Source organism: Drosophila eugracilis, unplaced genomic scaffold (genome assembly GCF_018153835.1).
Source record: "Drosophila eugracilis isolate 14026-0451.02 unplaced genomic scaffold, ASM1815383v1 contig_1765, whole genome shotgun sequence".
Lineage (NCBI taxonomy): Eukaryota > Metazoa > Arthropoda > Insecta > Diptera > Drosophilidae > Drosophila > Drosophila eugracilis.
In genome coordinates, this window is record NW_024572605.1 from 6,622,468 (window position 1) to 6,646,019 (window position 23,552).

Sequence of the window (23,552 nt, forward strand, 5' to 3'; positions counted from 1 at the left end):
ATTCATGCGGAAATAAAGGCACTCGAGAGTGCCGTAAATATTGTGGCAGCGACCACAACAGCAGCGTCAAACGGAAGCCCCAGGAAAAGTGCGAAACACGGGCAGAAAACAAAAGGAAAAGCTTTGCATTTTCGCACCTTTTCAGGTGCTCACACGAGTGAATTTCATTTGATTCATTTGCTGGTTGTGACAAACCGTCAGCATGTGTCCAAATGTCCAAAAGTCCGAGTGTCCATGTCCACGCAATCCTCTACCTCTGTTCCACCAGTAGTTTCAAGTCCGTTGGCGGGGTGCATTATTTAATTGACATGTTGATTGTTTCGCATTGCGAATCCATTTTATGTGCAATTTCAGGCAAGTGTATGATGGAGCACTGGCCAGAAGGGGCGGTTGTGGGTTGTACGTCCAACGGACGGGTAGACGGACAGTTGCCTGTTGAAGTGCTGGCCTAATGCGACGACTCACCAAAATAACGCTCAACAGTTTGTTGCTCCAAAGATAAAGAGCAACGGAGAGAGAGAGAGAGCTGGCAACAAATGTTGCCGAAACATGCTAGTTGGAGTAAGTATAGTAATTTTTTAAATTAAATCTTCAGAAAAGTAAATATAATACGAAAAGAGAAAATATTCTTTTCATTTAAAGTTCGATTCGTTTTCTTATGACAAGAAACATTGCCATGTTTGGTTTTATGGGATTTATTTAATCAATATTATTGAGAGGACATCTCTCCTTGTTCAGTTATTGTAATGCCTGCAGGGGTACATAATAATAGGTTTGACTGTCCTTAAGCGTTAGGATGGCGGCTGAAATAGAATTTGGAAACACATTTTAACAATTTGATGTAATTTAATGTAATTTAGCAAGAAACGAATTGTACAAGTAAGCTTTTTCTGCACCCTTTAACTTGCATCTTTAGGAAAAGCTTTCCAAGAAGACTCACAAGTTAAACCCAACTTACCGGTTAAAAACATCAACAAATACTATTGTATATCTTAAATGTAATTTATAATAATAATAATTACCTCTTTTTATAACTTTTCTTTACTATAAACCAAAAACATCAGCCCTTTGGTGATAGATAACCAAACTTACTTTTAACTACCTTTTAACCCTTTTGCAACCACTGTGCTAAGGATTTGCCAAACTTGTTGCTAAAAAACCCGCCAAAAAATATGTGAATGAAAGGATGGGGCTAAGAAGGCAAAACAACAAGGCCAAAAATACCGCACCGCAGCCGTCAACACTGCAGTCATTGGCAATGAGTAATTTCAACAGTCCGCCCAGCAAGACGGCCAGAAACATGAACAGAACCCACCACAGCCCCCAAATCTCCTCCGGGAAACTCACCTGTGAGGCGCAGGAGCGTGGACAGGAGCGTGGTGAAGAGAAGCTCGCTCGGAAGTGGCAAGTCGGAAATCGGCCAAACAGTTGCGACGCGACTACCAAACGAATCGGACGCGCCAGCGCTCCAGCGGAAGTTTCTAACTGAGATGTTTACTCAGAAACTGTATATACCAAGTGCTTGAAAACCTTTTTGAAAAAGTTGGTTTTAAATATTGGTTTAAGTTCAGTGATTAGTGTCGGTTTAATATTAAAACGGTGAATTTTTCATTAGTATTTTTGTTCTCGCTGTGAACTTGAATTTGGGACTTGAGTTATTTCGACTTAAAAAGATCAAGTTTTTAGTTTATCAAACTATGCTCGGCTTCTGGTGCCTAACATAGTTGCATCTTCTGATCTCGTTCTCCACTCAGAGGATGCGTAAGTAGTTGATTCATTTAGATTTCTCACACAATGACCAAGCTAAATGGCCAAGTTTTCCCCTTAACAACGACTCCAGTCGAAAGTTAAATCACATTTATTGTGGCTCAAAGTTTTGCTTTCGGTCGGTTGCTTAATTAAAAACTAAGTTTGAAACCCCTAAAGTGGAAATTACATGAAACATCTGTTTCCTGAACGATTTGAAAACTTGAAACGTTGATGGGCACCTCCTTCATTCCGGATACTAATTGCACTTGGCTGGCAGGAGAATTTGCTCCTCTATGGTCACGATGGCCATTTGCGGAACACGCTCGATAGTGGACTCTTATCGTATCGGCCCACGCAGAATATCGACAATATCGGCCTTATCTCCCTTTGGGGCTTTTGTTGCCATTTACGTGCAGCCAGCTAGCGAGTGACACGTCAGAAAACGTGGCATACATTGCGGCGCCTTTGCTGGCCATGGTGGCGTATACTTAATTATTCATATGTAAACTGATGACTCTTCGCGGTGTCTTCTCTTTGAGTCAACATGAGTGTAGCGTTCTTCTTCCTGCACTCACAATTCGCTGATGAAGAACACTGCACTTCTGACGGACTGCCATAAATTATGGTTTGACGCATTGACGCAGAAGTGAAATACGCAGCCATTATATGGATATAGAGATATAGATAGTGCAGCGAATGAGTAAACAGCAGAGAGTATGGTTATGAATCCAAGCCATTAGGGCTATTCAAAGGGGAGATCGTACTTTTGCATGCCATACGATCTGGATTTTGATATTCTGGGAAATCAGCATGCCCATTGACAGCGCATTAAGTATACGCCGTGTGTGGAGTAATCTATTGTTATCTGAAAAACTATTGTTAGATTAGTAACCGACAGTTGGTGGGTTGGGTAGCTTGTTTCTCCCCTTAACAAAAACAATCCCTCTTATTCCATAGATTCTCGCATCAAAGCTTATTCATAACATTTGCTTTTGTTGCGGGGACACAGATACCCACACACACAAGCCCAAACACACAGCACACACACCGCCCTGCATTTGGGCCTTCTGGGCAGCTGTCAGCAGTTGGAAAAACCCTTTTTGGCCAGTCCAACAATAGCAATCCACATTAGTTTGTAGCTGGAAAAAAAAATATATAAAAGAAGAAAACTTTTACATCTGCTGTTGGCATTTTATATAAATTATATTAGATTCCATTTGCTAGCCCAAGGCCAGCTTACACTTACTTTGTAGTAAATTTAGAGTGTGCAAAACTCTGTCTCACATTTGCCCAATTTAACTTTGCAGCTGCAAGGATTCCCCCAGCGTCAGCCAACGGAAACTCGAATTAAAATCTATCTCGGAACTTTCGCTTAATCAACAAGTTACTTTCGCTTACCCTTTGGCCCAAACTCCGTTGCTCTCTCGAAAGCGGATTTCGAGTGCGATGCTGGGTTAAGTCATCTGCAAGTAGTCCACAAACGTTGGCATGTAATGTTCAAAGGGAATCGCAAATTGGAGGCAACATCGCGGATTGAGGTGACGACTGCGAGAGGCCGCCATTTTCCGGTATTTTGATTTCACTTTCCCGGCCCGCAATGCGGCATTAATTTGCAGAACTTTCGACCGCCTTCCGCTTCGATTTATGTTTTTCTGTTCAAAGTTGCGGCGTGCCCGGGCAACATTTTCGTTCGGTGTTTGTGGAATGTGCTTTTCATAATTTATATTAATTTTTAAAAACGACAAAAACTAATCGCGCAAAGGAAATTTAATTAAAAAAAGTCAACATGGCAATGGAATGGATAACTGCAATGGACAAACGGTGAGTAAAATTCGCTGTTTTAGATGTTTTTTAAGTTCTTACTAAGTTATGGCAAGCACTTTAATTAAATCTTCCATAAAATCAGCAGAATAATTACCTGACTTAGCTCTGATTCAAATGAGAAACTTTTTGGCAATTTAAATAATAAGTTCTTGGCTGGAACAAAAAGTTCCTCTAAAGCAAATTGAATTCTTCCTCAAATGCTGCACATTTTCTTAAATTTTCTGAAACATTTTCAAGTTGAGTGCACAAGCTGCTTTCCTCTTGTTTTCCCAGAGAAGACACGTACACACACACACACACACACACATGTACACTAAATGAAAAGCCCGACGTGGAGTACAAACAAAACAAGAACAAGAAACGAAACATTTTAAAATGTTACCGTCATGCTTCACATTCATTTGTCAAGAACCAACATCTGGGTCCCACTCGATCTTCCTCCATCATTGCTGGCCTGCCAAAAGGCGAATCCATATATTGTGGACACGCCTTGCCACGAATTATTCGCTTTATTAAATCTCAATACCAATTCCATGTGACTCACTGAGCCGCCATTGGCCAAACAATTATATCATCAGGCTTGAATGGCAGGCCAAAAATTAATAAAAGTATAAAAGTGCACTCTGAAATATATGACAGGAATATATTTAATGACGACATTAAAAACTTTTAATTGTTATTCATTACTCTTTCATCGAAACAGGCTCATTGACAAGCGGAAAACTACTCATGATTATGACTTATTGGGATTGCCATTAAAATAAAATTATATTTTTCAATTATTGTCCATCCATCATATCAAGCGGGAGACTAGGATTTAATGTTGTGATAGTATTAAATTAAATATTCTCGATTCGGATTTTGGGTAAAAAAGGATTTTAATGTTTTCAGTTGATTTAAGATTGAGGTCATAAAGTTTCATAGCCTTGTCAAGCTTAATCTTAAATATGCCATTTAAAAACTGATATTTCTAACTCACAAAAGTTAGGTGTCTACTAAGAAAAGATAACTAACATTATCTATGAAAATTCTTAAGTTTAAAGAAAAGCACAAAGAAAACTTTAAACATTATTCATATAAATACTCAGAAAAATGCAAATTTTGTTTACCGCGCCTATCGCCTTGTAAAAGCTATAATTCCAGATCGAAAGAGATTTAGGCAGCCAAATCATTTACATATCTATCTGTCTCTCTGGTTGTTGCGGTTTCTGTGCCACATAGCCAGCAATTTGTGCGGTTGGATTTCCCCCTAAAGTTTTAATACTCTTTTTCAGAAAAAGAAGAAATAAAAGAAAACACAAACACAAATGCTTTTGAGTAGAGTGAGAGTTGAGTTTTAGTTTAAGTTAAGTTAAGTAATCAGGTAAGGAGCCTTAGAACTTAAAATTGAAAAGAGCTAAACATCAAGAGAAATTAAACAATAAATCACCATTGCTATCTCTGTGTGTCCAAATCAATTTGTTCAAGCGTAAATGGTCGTTCACAATGAGCCACTTGATGCAATTTGCTCGATTTTAGCCGGCAGAATCACTTGACGAGTGCCACCATTAGCCAACGACTGCTCTGTTCTGCGGCACATTCTATTATTGCGGAGTGGCCTTATATTTCATTGCTGGTATCCATTCGAAAGAGGCGTGAAGCTGGTCCGCCCTCACACCATCAATCACGGGCAATCTCTTCAAATTTCATGCTCTGTCAACGCTTAAACGTTTCTCCCTCACATACAAGGGTCAGGGGTCAGCGGGCACTCATGTGACTGCGCGAGGCACCGGCAAAAAAGAAAGGTCAAGTGGCAAAGGCTTAAAGCAAACTGTTTGCCTTGTGCCTGGGGCAAATATTTGCCATTCGCTGCCCCTTTTGTTTGCCCCGCTCAAAGAGTCCTGTTCCTGCTAGTATGCAGGTCTGCAGGATGCAGGCTACAGGGAAAACTAAAATAATAATCAAAGCTGCTGCTCAGATTACTTTAGCAACTCTCCTAATGGCCCAGGCCCTCTGCCAAGTGGCAAGTCACTCTGCGTTTAATACAAATGGCCTCGCACTCGGTAAAACCTAAGAAAATAAATGATTTAATTTGCGGAGAATTAATGGCACAGCCTGAAGGGCAAGACACACGGCAGGAATCGTTGGCTGGTGATTCGGCTTATCGAGAGCGATCTGGGCTTAAGCACACCTGGAGGACAAGGACAAGTTATACAGTCGGTGCATACCAACGAAGAGCCAATGAATCCTGCGAGTCCTTGGCAAAGGCAAGGTAATCGCAGTTCGTAAAGCGAAAAGTGGCAAAGCCAGACAGCAATTGATATTGATGGCTTCCCGGCGAAGGACTGTTCTTACCCACAAGTGCCACCGCCAGGATACTTATCATACGCCACGTGTGCCGCTGATAGCAGCTTTAATGTATGCCAGCGATTCCTCTCCTGCAACTTTAAGGCTGACGAATCGCCAACACGGCAATTACAAAATTCCAAAACTAAACTTTCGGGCGTGTGCCTAAAAACCGCAAAAACCATTATAATAAACAACGAGCCACGGGTTGGCTGGCTGCCTAGGATGCGCCCCAACGCGCTTCCGGCTCTTTGGATCCCCATTGGAACCCCCTTGGACCCCCGTTGGATCCCCTTTGACCCATCATTCCCCACGAAAGCACTTAGGACCTGACTGTTTGGTTAACGACAAACCCAGAAACAGTTGGCGGCGCCGGGGCGGCATCATCCCCTGGCTGGCGCTCCTCGGTTTCCCGAAATTGCCGCTTCTACTGGCGAATGAATTATGTATGAGCCTGGCAAGACAGCCGTTCACCTTCAGCAGCCAGCTGAAAGTTGCTCAACGGCTGCGCCAAAAAGTAGACGTCTCGCTGCAAAAGTAGCCCTCAATGCAGATGATGCCCCGGCGAAGGCCAACTTGTGTTTTATTTCTGATTTGCAAGCGGCCTTTGTCTGCTGGCTGGAGCTGTTCACCTCTTCCCTTGATCCCTTCTGGACCCCGCCTGGCCTCGTCCATTCTCTTACAATTTTATGGAATTTTTAATTAGGCGGAAGCCCAGCGAGGAGTGTTTTATGTGGGCGGTCCTGAAGGATTTATTGTGGGCGGGCGTTCGCCTAAATAAAATCTAAAACTTTCGGTAACGTGGCAACAAAATGGTTTCGAAAAACCCTGACTTAAAGACAGAAAAGTTGTTTTTATTCTTAGAGAAATGAAAGCTCTATAAAAACCTGCATAACTATTCGAAACTTAGTCAATTTTAAAGAACTTTCAGATTAAGCAAATATAATAAAAAACTAACTAAATATTATTATTAGAAAACTGACTTAAAAATACTTTCCAGAGTGCTTATTAGATCTTACGGAGAAACTTTTTCATCAACTAATTAAGTTAGATTTTTCTGCTCTTCTGGTCCCCCCCTTATTCCCCCTTCTCATTTTCCTTGGGCTGGCTTCCGTTTCCTGCAGATTCTTGCCCGGAAACTCTTATATTTATTTATTCATTTTTCAATTGACTCGCCCACCGACAGGCCAGACATAAAAAACAGAATTTGCATATTTAATGCCGGCACAACCATGCACAAATGACACTGGAATTTTTAATTTGAGTTTATTGTTGAACTAATACTTTCCTTTGCTTTCCGTCTTCTCTCCTTTGTTCGGTTATGGCCTTGTCCGGGTACCGAAATAGAACAAATCCAAGTGCAGTGCTTTGCATTCAGTCAGTAAATTATAAATGCAAAATACTCGTTGTATTCCTTTCTGAGTTCCCTTTGGCTTTATTGCTGTCTATTGTTTTGGCTGGCTTGGAACTCAGCGTGGTATTTCTTAATGCTTTGAAATAATTAACCAAGGACTTGTTTTATTTTTATTCTTGTCAATTTAAAATACTTTTAATGTTTATTAGTGAGACGAATAATTGATATATTTGGCAATTTTAAAGACTATTACTTGGGAATAGGGGGGAACTGTTTCTGATTTTTAAATAGGGGTTTACACGAATTAAATTATCCCACGATGTACAATTTTTAGAAAGTTAAAGAATTAATTTGTTCAAACGTTGACAACTGTTTTTAAGAATTATTTATTCATTTTCATAATTGTTTTTTAGGGTTTTAACATTAACTTAATAACCTAGAAAAATCCTAAAATATCTCAAACTCACTTAACCTGATTGGGTAGGAGTTTTCGAAAGTTTCTTGTTTCATTTAAGGTTGAATATAAAAGAGAAGTAAACTGATATGCTTAGCGTTGATTTTATTTAGTGGAAATACTAAATGTAAAGAAAACAGTGAATGTGCAATACAACGTTTTCTATGCAAGGGCGCTTGTTTTTCCAGTGAAAGACATAAAATTCTCGAAGATGACATCTTCAACGCATGTTAAATCTTTCCTTCGGTGCATAGACTTTTTATTTTCATTTAAATTGCAAACTTTTCAAGTATGTAAAGGTATCTAGACTAGATACTAGTCTTTGAAAATGTAATCCCGCTGACGAAAGCATAACTTGTCTTAATAATAAAGCAACATCTAATTATTGCTTAAAGTTAGCTTTAAGTGATTTTGCGTTTTATTAAAAAGAAATGACGATGAGTATTTCTATTAGCAGAACGAACTTCCTGCATAGACAAGCAGCTTAGATGTGTTAAAACTTTCATTATAATTATACAAAATTTAACTAATATGAGTTTTTATTATACATAAATATATTACTCTTGTTTTATGACAGTTTTTAAGCAGTTTGAGTAAAAGAAGCTCTCTTTCTTTTACTTTTTATCTGCATTTGCTGAGCTTACAGCCTTAAGATAACTTAAAATTCGCTGCTTTTATTAAACTTACTTACTCGTACCTTACTTTACTTTTTTATATTCGATAATTTAAACACAAAGGAACTACTAAAACCAACTAAGCATTACATACAGATAACACTTATGGAATATATCTACTCAAAAAGTAGCTTATCCTAATAGAATGCCACTCCATACTAACCGTTAATAAAACCATTACATTTTCAGTCCTTGCGACCGAAACTTGCGTGATGTGGAGCTGATTTCATGCCGCTTGCGTCGCGTGGAGCCGCTGTGTCGCCTTCCCGGATCTGCCCTCCAGCAGTTGGCCATGTGCGGATTCTACGAGGACCTGGAGAAGGGAGTGACTCGTGAGTGTTGGATGAGTGGTTTTTATATGCAGCGAAGGTGGCTAACAAAAACCTCGTACATTTTCCCATACCCCGCAGTTTTTCGTGCCGGAGAGCAGGGCCGCTTCTGGTATGCAGTGCTTGGCGGGTCGCTGGAGGTCCGATATCATGCCCATGCCGATGCCGATGGCAAGGTAAGTCCTTGTTTACAGCGACAGAAAGGCGACGAGGCGATGGCACACTGTCACAGCCCCGGAGTGCGCAGCTATGCCCGTGCTGAGCAATATAATTGATAGCGATTATACGGCATACCCGTCGTGTTGCATATCCGATGCGCGGTGCACGTTCAATATTCCGGGGATTTCGGTTTGAGGGGATAAGCAGGGGGGTGCATGCCTGGCTGCGGTCTAAGCCCCCTCTTTATCCTTCGATGTGAGCAGCAGGAAAAAGGAACTGCTGACAACGGAGAAAGGACGGGCATCCCTCCGCGCCTTTCCACCCTCCCGGCGAATCATATCGGTTTGTGGCATTCATTTTTTTCCGTTCCATTTTTTGCCCTCTTTCTGGCATTGTGCTTGCCACAGCAACATTAATTTCCGCCAGGATATTGGCCAGCAGTTTTTTTCCAGCCCAATGTTCCGAATGTACAACTACATATGTACCAATATACATACATATTCCAGCGACTACATATGTACTCGTGTATTCCGACATGGCCGAGTTCATTTTGCGGGGCCTGTTCAGAGAGGTGTCTGCTAATTGAAATGGCCCGAATTGCCTCTGAGGATCTGATGGGTTCTGAGGCTCCTCATGCCACACTCCGTGCACGAGTGGCAGCAATGGAAATTCGAGTATTTATGGTTAAGTGGGGCATGACAGTGGCAGCATGCCTGACCTCAACTTACTAATATGGTCACTGTGGCCTGTCGAGTGTGTGGCTATGGAAATTGCAATGGCGGGCCTGGTGGCAAGTGGTCCAAGTGTTCCAAGTGTGGAAGGAATGTTGTGCAATCCCTCTTTGGTATCGCTATCCAAGGATTCCTTTAATGCACATGATTTAATTATGAGAAAGAATCATTCGAAACCTTGTCGTTTCTCGCTTTGCTCTAACTCTGCCCGTGCAGGTGGCCAATTCAGGGTTTCTCCTTACAAATTCTCTTTTTTCTCTCACAATTTTTAGTTTCTCCTTTACTCGTGTGCTGGATTTTTCTTTACATTTTTAGCATATTTGGAATCACAGGATGATAGTCCTCCGACCATTCTAAAGCCACCTAAAATTAAGGTCCTTTGAAAAGTTAAAAGATACTTTTTAAAGATTTTTTGGAATTTATTCACTAGGTTATAGGTTGCTTTAATTAGATTTATCAAGAAAAGATTAAGCAACCTTCTTCTTTCAGTAATTAGTACTTTTAGAACTTTTCAGTACTATTTAGTACTTTTTAAAGTATTTTAGCACTTTTAGTACTTGTTTAGTACTTTTCAGTACTTTTTGTACTTTTTAGTACTTTTTAGTCCGTTTAATTGTTTTAGTACTTTTTAAGTACTTTAAGTGCCTTTTTTAGTACTTTTTAGTGCTTGTTAGAGACTACATTTAATAAGTAAAATGAAATATTGGAAATCTAATTTTTTGTTTTAGTACTTTTAGTACTTTTTAGTACCTTTTTGTACTTTTCAGTACTTTTAGTACAGTTAGCCCGTTTAGTTGTTTTAGTACTTTTAGTACTTTTTAGTACTTGTTAGAAACTAAATTTAATAAATAAAATGAAATATTGGAAATCTTATTTTTTATCTTAGTACTTTTAGTCCTTTTTAGTACTTTTTATTACTTTTTTAGTATTGGAAAGCTTTTCAAATATTTATGTCTTAATAATCGCGAATTTATAAGTTTCTTTGGTAGACCGACAAAGTCGGTACGTATGTTTAATGCTCTTGGTTTAAGATAATCACAACTGTTTTACACTTTAATTTTGGTTAAAATCCATTATTTTTTATTAAGAAGAATTCTCTGTTTTATTTCGCTGATTTAGTGACACGTATCTATAGTTACTTAAAGCTATCAAAAATGCTAATACTCTTTCTTATGAGGAAAGCGGACTCAGTTTTTCAATAATTTTTATCAAATCTAACATATAGGTTGTCCATATGAGCTCTTAATCTTTTGTAGAAATCATTTTTGAGTTTTTATAATATATAGATAATTTTATCCAGGTATGTTAAAGAGATGAACTTTATTATTTGTTTCATTAAATAGTTCAAAAGATAAATCTAAGAAATACATCTGCTAGTGTAGGTAAAAGGTTCTGTACTTATGTTTCATACTATCTTACTATCTATCTTATTATTATTATCTTACTTAGTTTCCCTAGACTTCCTTTAATCAACAATAAGGAAGTGAAAACTAAATGGCATTTTATCAGCAATCAATATTCAATGTATTCCCCTTTGCACGGATAGCTTATCTTTTGCTCCGGTTTATCAAAGCGATTGGTTCCTGTTGACATCTTTGCTGACCCGATTTTCCCGCTGCCTTCATTTGCCTTTGCATATTTTTTCCAGCTGATTGAGTTTGGGGAAAAACCCGAAATGGTTTTGGCTGTTGGGCTACCCTCCGCAATTATACCATAATACATTATTCAAGAGAACTCACAATGTTTTGGGCCTATGAAACTGTTTTTGACACTTCGTTTCCCGGCGAGTGTTATGAATTTTCGTGGATGAACGTGAACGTGGCGTGCGACACGCAAAGCCCAATTTCCACAGCCGGATAAATATATTATATATATATATATTTATCTGCTGAGCAGCGAGAGTCAGTCCCTTAAACAAAGAAGAGACCTATCAATAGCCCCGCAATTAATTTGGAATGATGCGAGATGCGAGAGGTGCTCATCAAAAATAGAAGAACCGCTTCTGAAAGATACTCGCACACCGGAGTGCTGGAAATTTATGTGAGAATGTGAGACTTCGCCGGCTGCCATTTGGTGCGAGTTCCGTTTTGAGATGTTTGGATTTCCCCTTTTTGGCCCGGGGTCTACCGGCAGATCCCCCTTCCGTTTCTGCGATCACGTGATTAAGCCAATTTGGGACTAATGAAATGCGAGCAGGCGGTCTCAAGTAGCAAAAACAGCTGAAGCAGATACAAATTGCAGCTAATTCATAAATGTCTTGGGAGACTTGAAAACCTAAGAGACGGGCTCTTCGAGGCAAAGTCAAGCGTGGGCGTCCCACCTGCAGGGCTCCGTTATAATTGAATGTAATTCTGCAATGGAATCTGCATTCGGGAAACTGAACCCCACCCACTCGACCTTGCTGGGGGTGCATGTAGCAAAGTAACAAAGTAGGAAAGTATCTGCAAGATGGCTTGTACTTGAGCTCGTCTAGCTCGATTTCTTGCCTCCTGACCCGCCGACATGAGCACGATTAATCTTTGTTATGTGTCGACGGCGATGACGACGACGACGACGACGCTGCCGCGGTCTCAGTCGCAAACATTGCCGGATCCAATTAAAATGATTATATAATTATGGCCGGAACGCCCGGGCAGGCCATCCCTGCCAGAAAAGCCATAAAACTAATGAAAATGCTTCGAAACTGAAACTTAACCCACATGTAATTATACATCATTAGGTGCAGGTGTCGGGGGCTTCCTCCAGACCAGTTTCGGGGCCAGGGCCACCCAGGCGATCCGACTAGCATCGATATTCAAGTTCAAGCACTTCGTAGGTGTTGTAAGCCATTTGATCTAAGCGACCCGAGACTGGAGAAAGCAGCTCCATTGTTGGGTATCCGATAAATAATTGGACAGAGCTGTGGAAACTTTCGGCTTAAATAGAACACATCATGGCAAGGTAATGGAGAGCAAAAGAGTCGAAACCACAAAGCATTTGACTTGTATTAACCATTTCCGCAAAAGGCACTTTGAAGCGGAAGCATTTGAGATTTCTGGTCAAGAGCCCGCCTGCCACAATAGGCAAATGCAAAGTCCAAATCAAAGATACTCTTTTTTGGCTGGCCTCATTCGAGCATTTTGTGGCCCCGTTCGGTGAAACGTTTAATTAGCCAAAAAGCCAACAACAATCTTGTCCAATTTCGATGGGAATCATTTGCATACGATGGAATCACCCAGCCACCTGACCCAGAGTTCTGTAGACAGAATTTACTGTTGTCGGCTCAGTTAAATCTAATCATTTTAGCGATTAATCAGATTCACAGAGCCAACTAGCCAGCTGGCAATTAATGTTCGTGGAAGGCCAATCAGCCGGCTGAAAAGAGCTGTCAGATGCCAGAATTAGAATGAAGCGAGATACTTGTCTAGCGCTAAACAAAGCCACCGAATCGGTGACGACGGATAGAGATAATCGAGGGCTGCTGCTGCTGCTGCTGATGCTGGCACTTGAGACGCGGCAGTGACAACAATTTGTCGCTTTTCATTAAATGCGACGACACCCACATGCCCATCACCGTCTGACCCGTCATGATCATCTTTTGCCTGCCCCCCCGTCCAGGTTTCGGGATGTGTAAATATAAACATCCCAACATCTCCAGACTGAAACGGGGAAGCAGATCTGTGCTCTGGTTTGTGCTTGTGTTTATGTTTGTTTGCCTTTCTGTCAAACAAGTTGGCGACGTCGGCAGCGAAGTTGCCCACATATGCGCTTGTGCGCGACCAGCGGAATGTATCTTTCGGATACTTTAGCGCTGCTACAGAAATTAATACGTGCCGAGCACTCCAGCGGCGCACAACTCGATCGCTGGCCCAGAGGTTCGGATCGCTGCCTCGAGCTCACCGTATCGGTTTCTTTCCGAGATCGTCTCTGTATCTTCGGCAATTGAAGTTGAAGTTGGCAATGCGACGAAAAGTGCGTGGGCTGTACTGAAAGATTTGCGCGCGGGCGTCGTTTGCCAAAACGAACATCGAGAATCGAAAATCGAAAATAAACCAGTTAAATCTCGGGTGTTTGGCTATATGGCTGGAGGTGTAATCGACACGACAACAGACGAGTGTAAACAGGCAGCCCGTTTCGAGTGCAGTTTTGAAATTGTTTATGCAATGCAATTGTGTTAAAAATTTATTACCTTCAAAGCGAAACAAAGCAAGGCAGCCGAAAACACATTTCTTGGTTTTTGTGGTGATTCAACAGCTGCAGTGTGTGTAAACAAAACAATCGAGCAGAAAGCCAGCGGAGAAACAAAGCCGCAATATGGAGGCATTTAGCTCGAGTTGATTTCATTCATTAAATCTGCCTGGAAGGTTGCCACGGATAGTGCCGGAAAGACCAGCGAATACTTTTCTGGTGGGTATTTTTATTTGCATTATATGTATGTACATATATAGGGTTCTTATCTTCGACCTGGGTTCTTATCTCTGCCTGGGAAGAACTGTTTTCGAACCCAGTTGGGTAAACCAAAAAAACAGATTGGTACATAAAATGTCAACAAGTTTATGTGTGTTTTAAACCTCGAAGAGCTCTTTACTTTGTCTTGGGCTCACATAGAACTTCCGGGAAGATGAGTAATCTCTCGAAATCAGTTCCGACTGTCAACTTGGCCAGTCTCCTCAGGTTCATCTCGCTTCATTACACCCATCATCAATGAGCACAGACCCACAAATCCATAAATCGCATAAATCACAGCCCAATAAATACGATTTGCATAATTGATTAAAATTATTTGCCAACTGCTAGGCAGGTGAACCACTTGCGTCTGCCGGACCATCGGTCTAGTCAAAATAATAAATATAAACACAAAAGGCAGAGCAGATCCCAGCTGAGTGGCCATTGATATGATTGATGGTGCTACAGGTTAGCCAAGAGCCAATAAAATGCATAAATGAATGCCTAAGGAGGGCGGGCGGAGGCAGCACTATAATAGATGCAGATGAAGATGAAAGATTGATATTGCCAGGGGGATGGAGTAGCTACCGCCGATAAAGATGAAGACATAACCCTCAAATACGTATATATATTGAGATTTATGTTTATCGGTCTCTTCCCATCGAAACTTTGCAGCTACTTAATTGGGAGTGTGTTTCAGGGTGGGGGGAGTACAACCTTGCCAAAGGTCAAAGAGCGACTGACTGCACATTTCACTTGGCAGACAATCCCTTCCAACTGCACCCTCTCCTGCTCGTCTGCAAGCCAACCACCCACCTCATCTCATCCATATGCCAGATACTAATAATGCTCGTGTTTTTATACATTTTATGGATCAATAAGTTTGGTCTGCGTGCCACGGAGCGGCAGAACCGGCGTCTGCCACAAGGGAACTCCTTCTCCCGAGATCAAGGTGCTTTTAATAATCTTTAATAGCCTGGGCGAGAAGCGCGTATGAGTGGGTGGTTAAAAAGCTGTTTTCTGGTCCCATAAACAAATATGTTTAAACATAAACTCGTGTTTGTGTGTGTTTGCACATGGGATATATAGTGATAATAATCAGTGAAAAGTGGCTTTCGGAATTTTAATTCATTTAGTTCGAGGCCATTATCCTGCTCCAGGTATCACCAGACCCACCACCTCCCTCCCATTTGGGCAATTTAAAGTTTTCTCGCTGGCACAAAAGTTCGCATTTGCATAGAAAAAGTTTGTAATTAAATAAGTTTATAATGCCAAATGAAGCGAAAAAATGCAATAATTTCAGTTTTGCCGTGCGAGTTTTCCCATTAATAACTCGGGGGATAATTTAATTAGCATACATTTTAGGCTGATTGAACACGCGCCATCGGAATAAGGAGATTTCTTATCGTTCCTTCCCTCCGCTATCTTTCACATCGGTTCATTAGATAAGCCCGAACGAGCGATTCGCGGAAAGCCTTGTTCGATTCGAAAAATATTCTCAAATTATGCAAATAATCTGCTGATAAGGTGCCGAAAGATACGCCCTGGCTCACAAACAAGTATGTAGCCAAAATCAAATATGAGATACAAACAAATTATGGCCAAGATAGAGGGAGAGTTTCAGCGGAGGGACGTGCCTGTCATAAATTCGTTCGCGTTAAGAAATTCAAACGCGCCAAATATGAGAAATCGCCTACACTGTATGTAAATTCCCTCGAAATACCCTGGCAAAAAGAACGTTGGACAAGGTCGATAAGATGGCATTTGTAATTTTCCATTATTAAGAGAGATTACACTGAGGAAATGAATTTCAATTTTATATTGCCAATTAACACTTCATTACTGACTTTCGTGGGGTCACTAACCTGTTTTTATCATAAGCAAATAAGCGATATCTTTATAGCCTTAACACGAAATCCTAATCAATACATTTCCTTTGCAATACAATTCACAGAAAGGGTATATAAAAGTTCAGTTTGAGTTACTTGTTTGCCCGCCTTTTTTAGAGTTTACCCAGGCAGATGTACAATTTTTTTAGCTTTCGAAGCCTATAAACAGCAGAAGCAAAGGGAAGACACAAAAAAAATCAGCTACAAAAAAGTATGGAAACGTTTTTGCTTCTGCCGCTTGCCATGGCAATAAGCTTAATGGCAGCATTTGATGTCGATTACCATAAATAATATGTTGAAGGAAAGATAAAGATAAAACTGGGAACACACGACGCGACGGACAGACAGAAGGCGTTGAATTAGCCGGGGCACAGACTTAGAAAGCGGGACTCGACCTTGCCCCAGACACTTGTGGCAGTCCAACTGAAGAATGGCTCTGAGGTTCTTGCCTGTCGCACTGGAAATTAGAAAGCAAATTTGGCCCTGGTCTACTCGAAATCTCCCTTCCGATTTTTTTTTTTTTGGGCGCATAAAACTTTATGCAGCGAACAAAATCAATATTTGCACAATGGAGAATTTTCAATTTGATTGCCCGGGGTTGAGTTTCGACTGCCAGTTGTTCTGTTGCCTTTTCGCTTTTTTTTTGCTTCTTTGCTTTTTTGCTTTTCCACTTTCACTTTTTATCAACAAATCGGGTTGAGTTCAGACTCGCGTGCGGAATTGAGTTAAACAATATTCTTATCGACTTTTTCCCTCTGCTTTCAACCATGGGAAAAGTTTGCTCGGCATGCGTTTTGCCAAATTTACATTTAGGTGGGTGATTCCGAGGCTTATGGCCCAGAGGGGGGAGATGAAGCCAAGTTGCCAGCAAAGCAAAGGCAACAGCAAAAGCAACAGCAATAGCAACAGCCACTTCAGCAGTGACAACTTGAAAAGGTTTTTACAGACAATCATACGGTTTTCCTTATTTCTCGGCATGTCCATAAAGGGCAATCGTGATTTGGTCTTGTCATCGTGGAAATCTAGTTAAAATTTATATTTGCTGCTGTGGGCCAAAACTGGATTTGCCAAAACGGGAAGCTGAAAACAATTAATTTCCTTTTGAAAACACACTTGGTTTTCGTTTGAGTGGAAGTTTAATTTGATGCGTGAATGCGACTTCATTTGAATAATTGCTTTCTGACACATTTTATTTAATCCATTTAAATTCTGCCACCTGAGTCGTGGAAACTGCAACGGTTAGCCATTCGGTTTTCGGCCAGATCTCTGAGCTGCATATATGTCCGTATGAGTATCGATTTTTCTCCTGCCTTCGGGCCATGTGCTCGGCGTTCTTAATGCCCGGTCCACATCATGTTTATGTGCTGTGTGTCCAATAAAATTTGTGTAACCCACCTCCCTCGCCCGCCCACGACTTGGAATAGGAATGTGAGTACGCCCACGCCTAGACCAGCAGCATAATGAATAAGTATTATGCTGATGTTTTCCGGCCCATTTCCCGCTGTGGCTACCGCCCTTCGCTCAGCCTTTCTTTTTATTGCCGGCTTTAATATTTCATTACAAATGGCTTTGTCATTTATTTGGCCAAAGCTCTGCTCGGTCTCTATTTCCCGGGCCTGGCTTATACTGCTCCTGTATTCACGGCACAAAAGGCAATTTTCGGTTTAAAGTGCGTATCCGCCACGTGGTGCCATCTGGGCATATATAAAACATATTCTCGGTGCGTTCGAGCGAGCGTTTTATCGCCCCTCGTAAAGCTGAAACTCTGTGAGAAGCTTCTGACGCCGTGCTCTGGTTGCAGCAACATAAGTCGACAATTTTGCAACTTGGCCAGCGGTTTGAGTGACAATTTGTGTCATCCCGCCTGATGGACAGCGACATCGGGGCTCTCTCTTTTGACACATTGACCCAGCACTTGTCAGTGCAACACTTTTTATGGCTTCCGCCGAAGATGCCGATGCCCATGCTGAGATGAGAAACAAAGCCCTTGGCACACAATCAGCACCGAATCAATATGGAGCATGGAGCAGCCAGATGCCACACACGCCAGACAATCACGGAATCGAATATGTCAGCCCAGAAATTCAATCAGCCATCATCCTGCCGCTCCATTTGCCCGATTGTGATTGAAAAATCCCGCAAGAGGCATTCGCCATGTCATCCAATGACAAAAAGAATCCTTCGAGCTAATTATTACCGCTGCCTGGGGCTGCTTTAATTGGAGTAGGTTTTACATCCTCGTTTCCACACTCGAAAAGCTAAAAGCTTATTAAAATTTATCATCATGGTTATGGCGATTATTATGGAGGAAGTTTGGCTCTGCCCGGAGGGCTTCTCCTGAATTTTCCAGTGTGTTTCTGTGTATTGACGTAAGGGATTTCCCCTGACTGCCGCCTCCTCCTCCTCGTGCTCCCTTTTCGATTTGGCTTCTTATTGTGATTTACATAATACGCAAACGCAACATCATTTTGTCACCCTACAGGAAATGCAGAAACCTCTGCCCTGCTCACGATTTGTTTAGATTGCTCGACATCCATACACAAATAAAACTAATTTATGCAAGGCGCACGCTCTCGCACGCATGTACCTACGTAGCACCCAGCAGCCTGGAGGGGATCGCCGAGCTGGGATGGAATTGGGATTAAGATTAGAGTTGCCCTGGCTGGTTCAGCATTTGCATTTGAAAGAGCCCAACACCTCTGCAGAGCAAACAATTAGCTGACTGTTTACAAAAGCGTTCCCGAGATGCAGCAGCATCTGCAATTAGCCAGGCCGTCTCCCCGGAGACAACAATCCGCAAGAACTGCACCAGCAGTCAGATGTCGACTTAGAGGGCCCTCGAGCGCATTCTTCAAGAATCTGCATTGTGCGCCGCCGGCGTGGGGTTTTCCTTTGTAAGCTTGGATGGCTTCTTGGGGCCCTTCTCGGCTCTTTAGCTGCATTTAGATTTGCATTTTTATTTAGCGCATAAGTGCAGTCGGAGGAGGCAATCTGGTTTTTTCTCGCCGCTTCCTCAATGCGTTCTTTGTTTCTTTTTGTGGGCTTCATTATGCCAAGAACGCCTCGCTCGGCACTATTTTTGTTTCCCATCTTAATGCGAGTCCATATCAAACTCAGTGACACATGTGGGCCGAGGTTGAGCACCTCAAGGTCAAGCTGGAGGACTTAGTTTCGGAACGACTGGGAGAATTGAATCCGTTGCTCACTTTTCACAGCTCAGAGTCCTGGGTAAAAGTGGGATTTAGAGGTGTCAGTTGCACATGTAAACCACAGGAGCAGTGTGGTTGTTCCCAGTGCAAGACAATGACAGCCAAGGACACTCCAGGACAAGGACTCTTCCCCGTCTTAAGGCTATGCCAATACTTCCAGCAACTTGTGATAAGTGATGCACAAGGTCAATATTGCCTCGCTGGTGCATCCCCTTCCTCCAATTGTAGAAAATAAATCCGCCATAATCGCGTTAGGGTTCCCGCTCCTTCCGCTGGCAGAAAAGCGGGATTCCCGCGACAAATGCACATCCTAATCGGCTTATACCCCTTCGGAAGGCGACTTGTGAGCGGTTAACCGTAAGCCTAATCGGGGCGTTGAGCACACACAATTGCGAGTCTAGGAGGAACAGAGAAGTTATTACTTATAATAACGCTGCCGATTAAACTATTACGTCTAACAAAGATATTTATTCGACGTTCAAGTACAAATGCTTCTTTTCACTTCCAATTATTACAGCTAAGGCTAAGTAACCCGTTCTTAATTGATTTTCAAACCTAATGATCATCTAATTAATAAGCAAAAACTAAGAAATTTATGTAATTTAAGAAGACTGTGTGGTAGGATAAGTACTACTAAGGCCCACTGTACAATCTTTAGCATAAGGTAAAGGTATAAGACCCACTGTAAGATAAGTTAAGAAACAACTTAACTGTAAATATTATCCTTATATACTGTTACCTCTTTCTATCATGTAAGTTTGCTATCATCCTTATATATTGTTATCTCTTTCTATCATGTAAGTTAGCTTTAAGAGACCGTTTGGATATATGACCATCTCGCTCACTGGCATTTCTGACTCTCAAATATAACGGTGGTGAGAATAAAAGACAAAAACAAAAAAAAGATAACCAGTAATGAGTTTTATATTATTAAAACTAAGCAGTTTTAATCTCTTTCGGATTAAATAAGTTCGTCTATCTAAGGAAAATTAAATTGGAGATCAATATCCTATAAGATTGGCAATGAATATTGATCGATAACTTATAACCTCGCTGGAAACAGTTTTTTACATAATGCTCCTTACGATCTTGTTTGCTGTTAAAGCGCCATATAATCAAATTGGTTCTTAGTTAAAAGTTATATAATCTTTATCTTCAATACATATTTTTATATACCTCACCTTAACTGAGAAGTAAATAGTTTTACACCCATATATCTCTATTATAAAACAGAATTTTGATGAGTGATAAAACCTGACGCGAATAACTTACTTGATATGAGCACCGACCGGTTTGTTTAACAACAATCTCGTTATCGGTTGTTTATATTTTTCCAACCAAGAACTCTCGTACAGTGAAGCGCCAAGAGAATGTTCCTTGAATAGCTCTTAGAAAGCGCTCTTAGAAGCGATCGAAAAGCGCCTAGTGATATCGCCGAGTCTGTAATCGTGACTACTGACTAAAAATTATGCTAGTCACGCTGATATTTCAAAGGAGAAATGTAGCGACAAGCATTTGGGTTCTCTCCCGATTGTGCGTTGTCGGAAAATCGTATAAATTGTTGCCGAACATGTTGGAGGTGATCAGTAAATCGTCGTAGGTCGAGCACGACGAATGCGAATTGGGAGTTGCCAAACAGAATGTTTGTTTTAGTTTATTTGTTGATCGCGATCTCGTCGCTTTTGGCTTACCTGTTCCACCGAAACATCAACTACTGGAAGCGCCGGGGAATAGCCCACGATGCACCGCATCCCTTGTATGGCAACATGGTCGGGTTCCGGAAGGATCGGGTGATGCACGACTTCTTCTATGACTACTACAACAAGTATCGGAAGAGCGGCAACCCCTTCGTGGGCTTCTACTTTCTGCACCAACCGGCTGCCTTCATTATGGATCCTAAGTTGGCCAAGAATATCTTGATCAAGGACTTCTCCAACTTCGCCGACCGCGGCCAGTTCCATAATGGGCGTGATGATCCGCTTACCCAGCATCTGTTTAACCTGGACGGCAAGAAGTGGAAGGATATGCGCCAGCGGTTGTCCCCCACATTTACCTCCGGCAAAATGAAGTACATGTTCCCGACGGTGATCAAAGTATCCGAGGAGTTCGTGAAGGTGATGACGGAGCAGGTGCCGGCCACGCAGAATGGTGCTGTTCTGGAGATTAAGGATCTGATGGCCAGGTTCACCACCGACGTGATCGGCTCCTGTGCCTTTGGCATAGAGTGCAATACACTGCGCAACCCCATCAGTGATTTCCGCACCATGGGACAGAAGGTGTTCAACGAACTGCGTCATGGAAATCTGCTCACCATGTTCATGTTCAGTTTTCCCAATCTTGCCAGGAAGCTGAGAATGCGCATGATGCCCGAGGACGTCCATCAGTTCTTCATGCGCCTTGTGAACGACACGATTGCCATTAGGGAAAAGGAGAACTTCAAAAGGAACGACTTCATGAATCTGCTGATCGAGCTGAAGCAGAAGGGCAGTGTCACGATGGAGAACGGTGAGGTGATCGAAGGAATGAACATCGGTGAGCTGGCTGCCCAAGTGTTTGTCTTCTATGTGGCCGGATTCGAGACCTCCTCTTCGACCATGAGCTATTGCCTTTACGAGTTGGCCCAGAACCAGGGCATCCAAGACAAACTGAGGAGCGAAATCCAAACGCTGTTGGAGGAGCATGAGGGTCAGCTAACCTATGAGTCCATCAAAGCCATGCGTTACTTGGACCAGGTTATCTCAGGTTGGTTTTGATTTTTTTTTTGATTCCATGGAGGATTTCTAACTAACCTTCCATAATAATGCAATATAGAGACTCTAAGGCTATACACACTGGTTCCCCATCTCGAACGGAGGGCCCTCAACGACTATGTGGTGCCGGGTAATCCAAAGTTCGTTATTGAGAAGGGCACTCAAATACTGATTCCTGCCTGTGCCTACCACCGTGACGAGGATCTGTATCCGGATCCGGAAACATTCGATCCGGACCGCTTCTCGCAAGAGAAAGTGGCCGCCCGTGACTCCGTGGAATGGCTGCCCTTCGGCGAAGGACCAAGAAATTGCATCGGAATGCGATTTGGCCAGATGCAAGTGCGCATTGGCCTGGCCCAGATCATCAGCCGGTTTAAGCTGTCTGTTTGCGACAAGACAAGTTTTCCACTCGAGTACACCCCCATGTCGATTGTCTTGGGCACGGTTGGGGGCATCTACTTGCGGCTGGAGAGGATCTAAATTGATCACGAGTGATATTACAATTAGGTTTAGATTTTGTTTATAGAAGACATAGAACCACATTTGCATCTTGTCTATGACTGAACTCCGCCATTTGTTAAATACATTATATATGTTAATCTAAATCAAGATTCGAGTTAATTACCTTTTACCAAAAATTAACAATGAATAATATTTCGCCCGTTCACTCAATACCTCTCGTTTTCGCTTTAGCTACATATTAAGCCCCTCTTGCGAAACAAATATTTGTTAATTAAGGCCTTAAAAGCTTCAGGTCAATTAATTTACCTGCTCTTAGACTTCATGAAGCTTGAAGTAAGCTAAATTTATAACCAGTGAGTGCTTAAGTATGACACATTATGTTTACAATTCAAATGTCTTCTAACAAAATGCATTCAGACAATTGTTGTTCCCATCAGATTTGCAAGTTCATAAGTTGCATTCGGGCTGAAGTCGTTTATCTTGTGGCATCATGCCACACCATACGAATCGCCACCTGGCTAGTCATGTTTAGTGTTGCCGAAGTCAATGACTTTTCTCTGTGTAGCTGTGAGCTAAGCTAATTAATATTCCCAGACGCTCTAATGTTTTGCATACCACACTCGTTGGCTTGCTCAACCGTAGCAGGGAAAACCCCAAATTAAAATATGACTGCGAAGCATGCAACACGGGTCGGCTAATTGAGGTGAGCTCTACCTGATTAGACAGCATGTACCTGGAAAAATTATAATGACATAATGAGAAGTAAGCTAATGTCAATGCCTTCTTAAGGCAATGAGATAATTTTCAAGTCTAAACTCAGCTGGGTTCCCCGTTCTTATCAGCAATTCCCATTTTAACTTTGTATAGATAACACTTTAAGTGCCTGAATTAAGTAGTAATAAAAACAAAGTAATAATAAAAACAAAGGCTGACAATGGAGATAGGTTCCTTAATTACAAACATTTGTTATCAAAACAAATAAGTAGCTACCTAACAGAGATATCTACACTTGCTATATGAATTCTACAATCCAGCTAAGACTTCATAATATCAGTGAAATATTTGATTCTTAACACTTTATTGGCATAATTTACATCTTTTGTTTTTCGCTTAAGCAAAAGTTCTGAAGCACCAGTCGAGAGTATTTTCCATTTTTTCTTTTAGCTGGGAAACTGTTTTTCGTTTCAGCAACTTTTCCTATTTACTGTTCGATTGAGT

General features: G+C 41.6%; 2 protein-coding genes across 4 annotated transcripts in view; both read left to right on the forward strand.

Moving 5' to 3' along the window:
- The first annotated feature begins 1,442 nt into the window (after window positions 1-1,442).
- LOC108106561 (rap guanine nucleotide exchange factor 4) overlaps window positions 1,443-23,552 on the forward strand; it is a 39,317-nt gene continuing 17,207 nt past the window's right edge. For 2 of the 3 annotated variants that reach the window (XM_017213726.2, XM_017213729.2), the window contains exons 1-4: window positions 1,443-1,761; window positions 3,057-3,570; window positions 8,570-8,712; window positions 8,791-8,885. In XM_017213726.2, the coding sequence (XP_017069215.1) occupies window positions 3,536-3,570; window positions 8,570-8,712; window positions 8,791-8,885 (273 nt within the window). In that variant the 5' untranslated portion in view covers window positions 1,443-1,761; window positions 3,057-3,535. Of the gene's footprint in view, window positions 1,762-3,056; window positions 3,571-8,569; window positions 8,713-8,790; window positions 8,886-13,385; window positions 13,986-23,552 lie in introns of those variants that run through there. The other variant, XM_017213728.2, reaches the window with a different exon arrangement.
- LOC108106562 (cytochrome P450 6a2) lies at window positions 20,724-22,544 on the forward strand. The gene is made up of 2 exons (XM_017213730.1): window positions 20,724-21,864; window positions 21,934-22,544. Exons 1-2 carry the CDS (start codon window positions 20,763-20,765, stop codon window positions 22,350-22,352), a joined length of 1,521 nt encoding a protein of 506 aa, XP_017069219.1. The 5' UTR covers window positions 20,724-20,762; the 3' UTR covers window positions 22,353-22,544.

Coding starts and splice junctions, on each gene's coding strand:
- LOC108106562 (XM_017213730.1), top strand. CDS start 20,763: ATGTTTGTTTTAGTTTATTTGTTGATCGCGATCTCGTCGCTTTTGGCT. Junction 21,865..21,933: donor CTTGGACCAGGTTATCTCAG/GTTGGTTTTGAT, acceptor AATGCAATATAG/AGACTCTAAGGCTATACACA.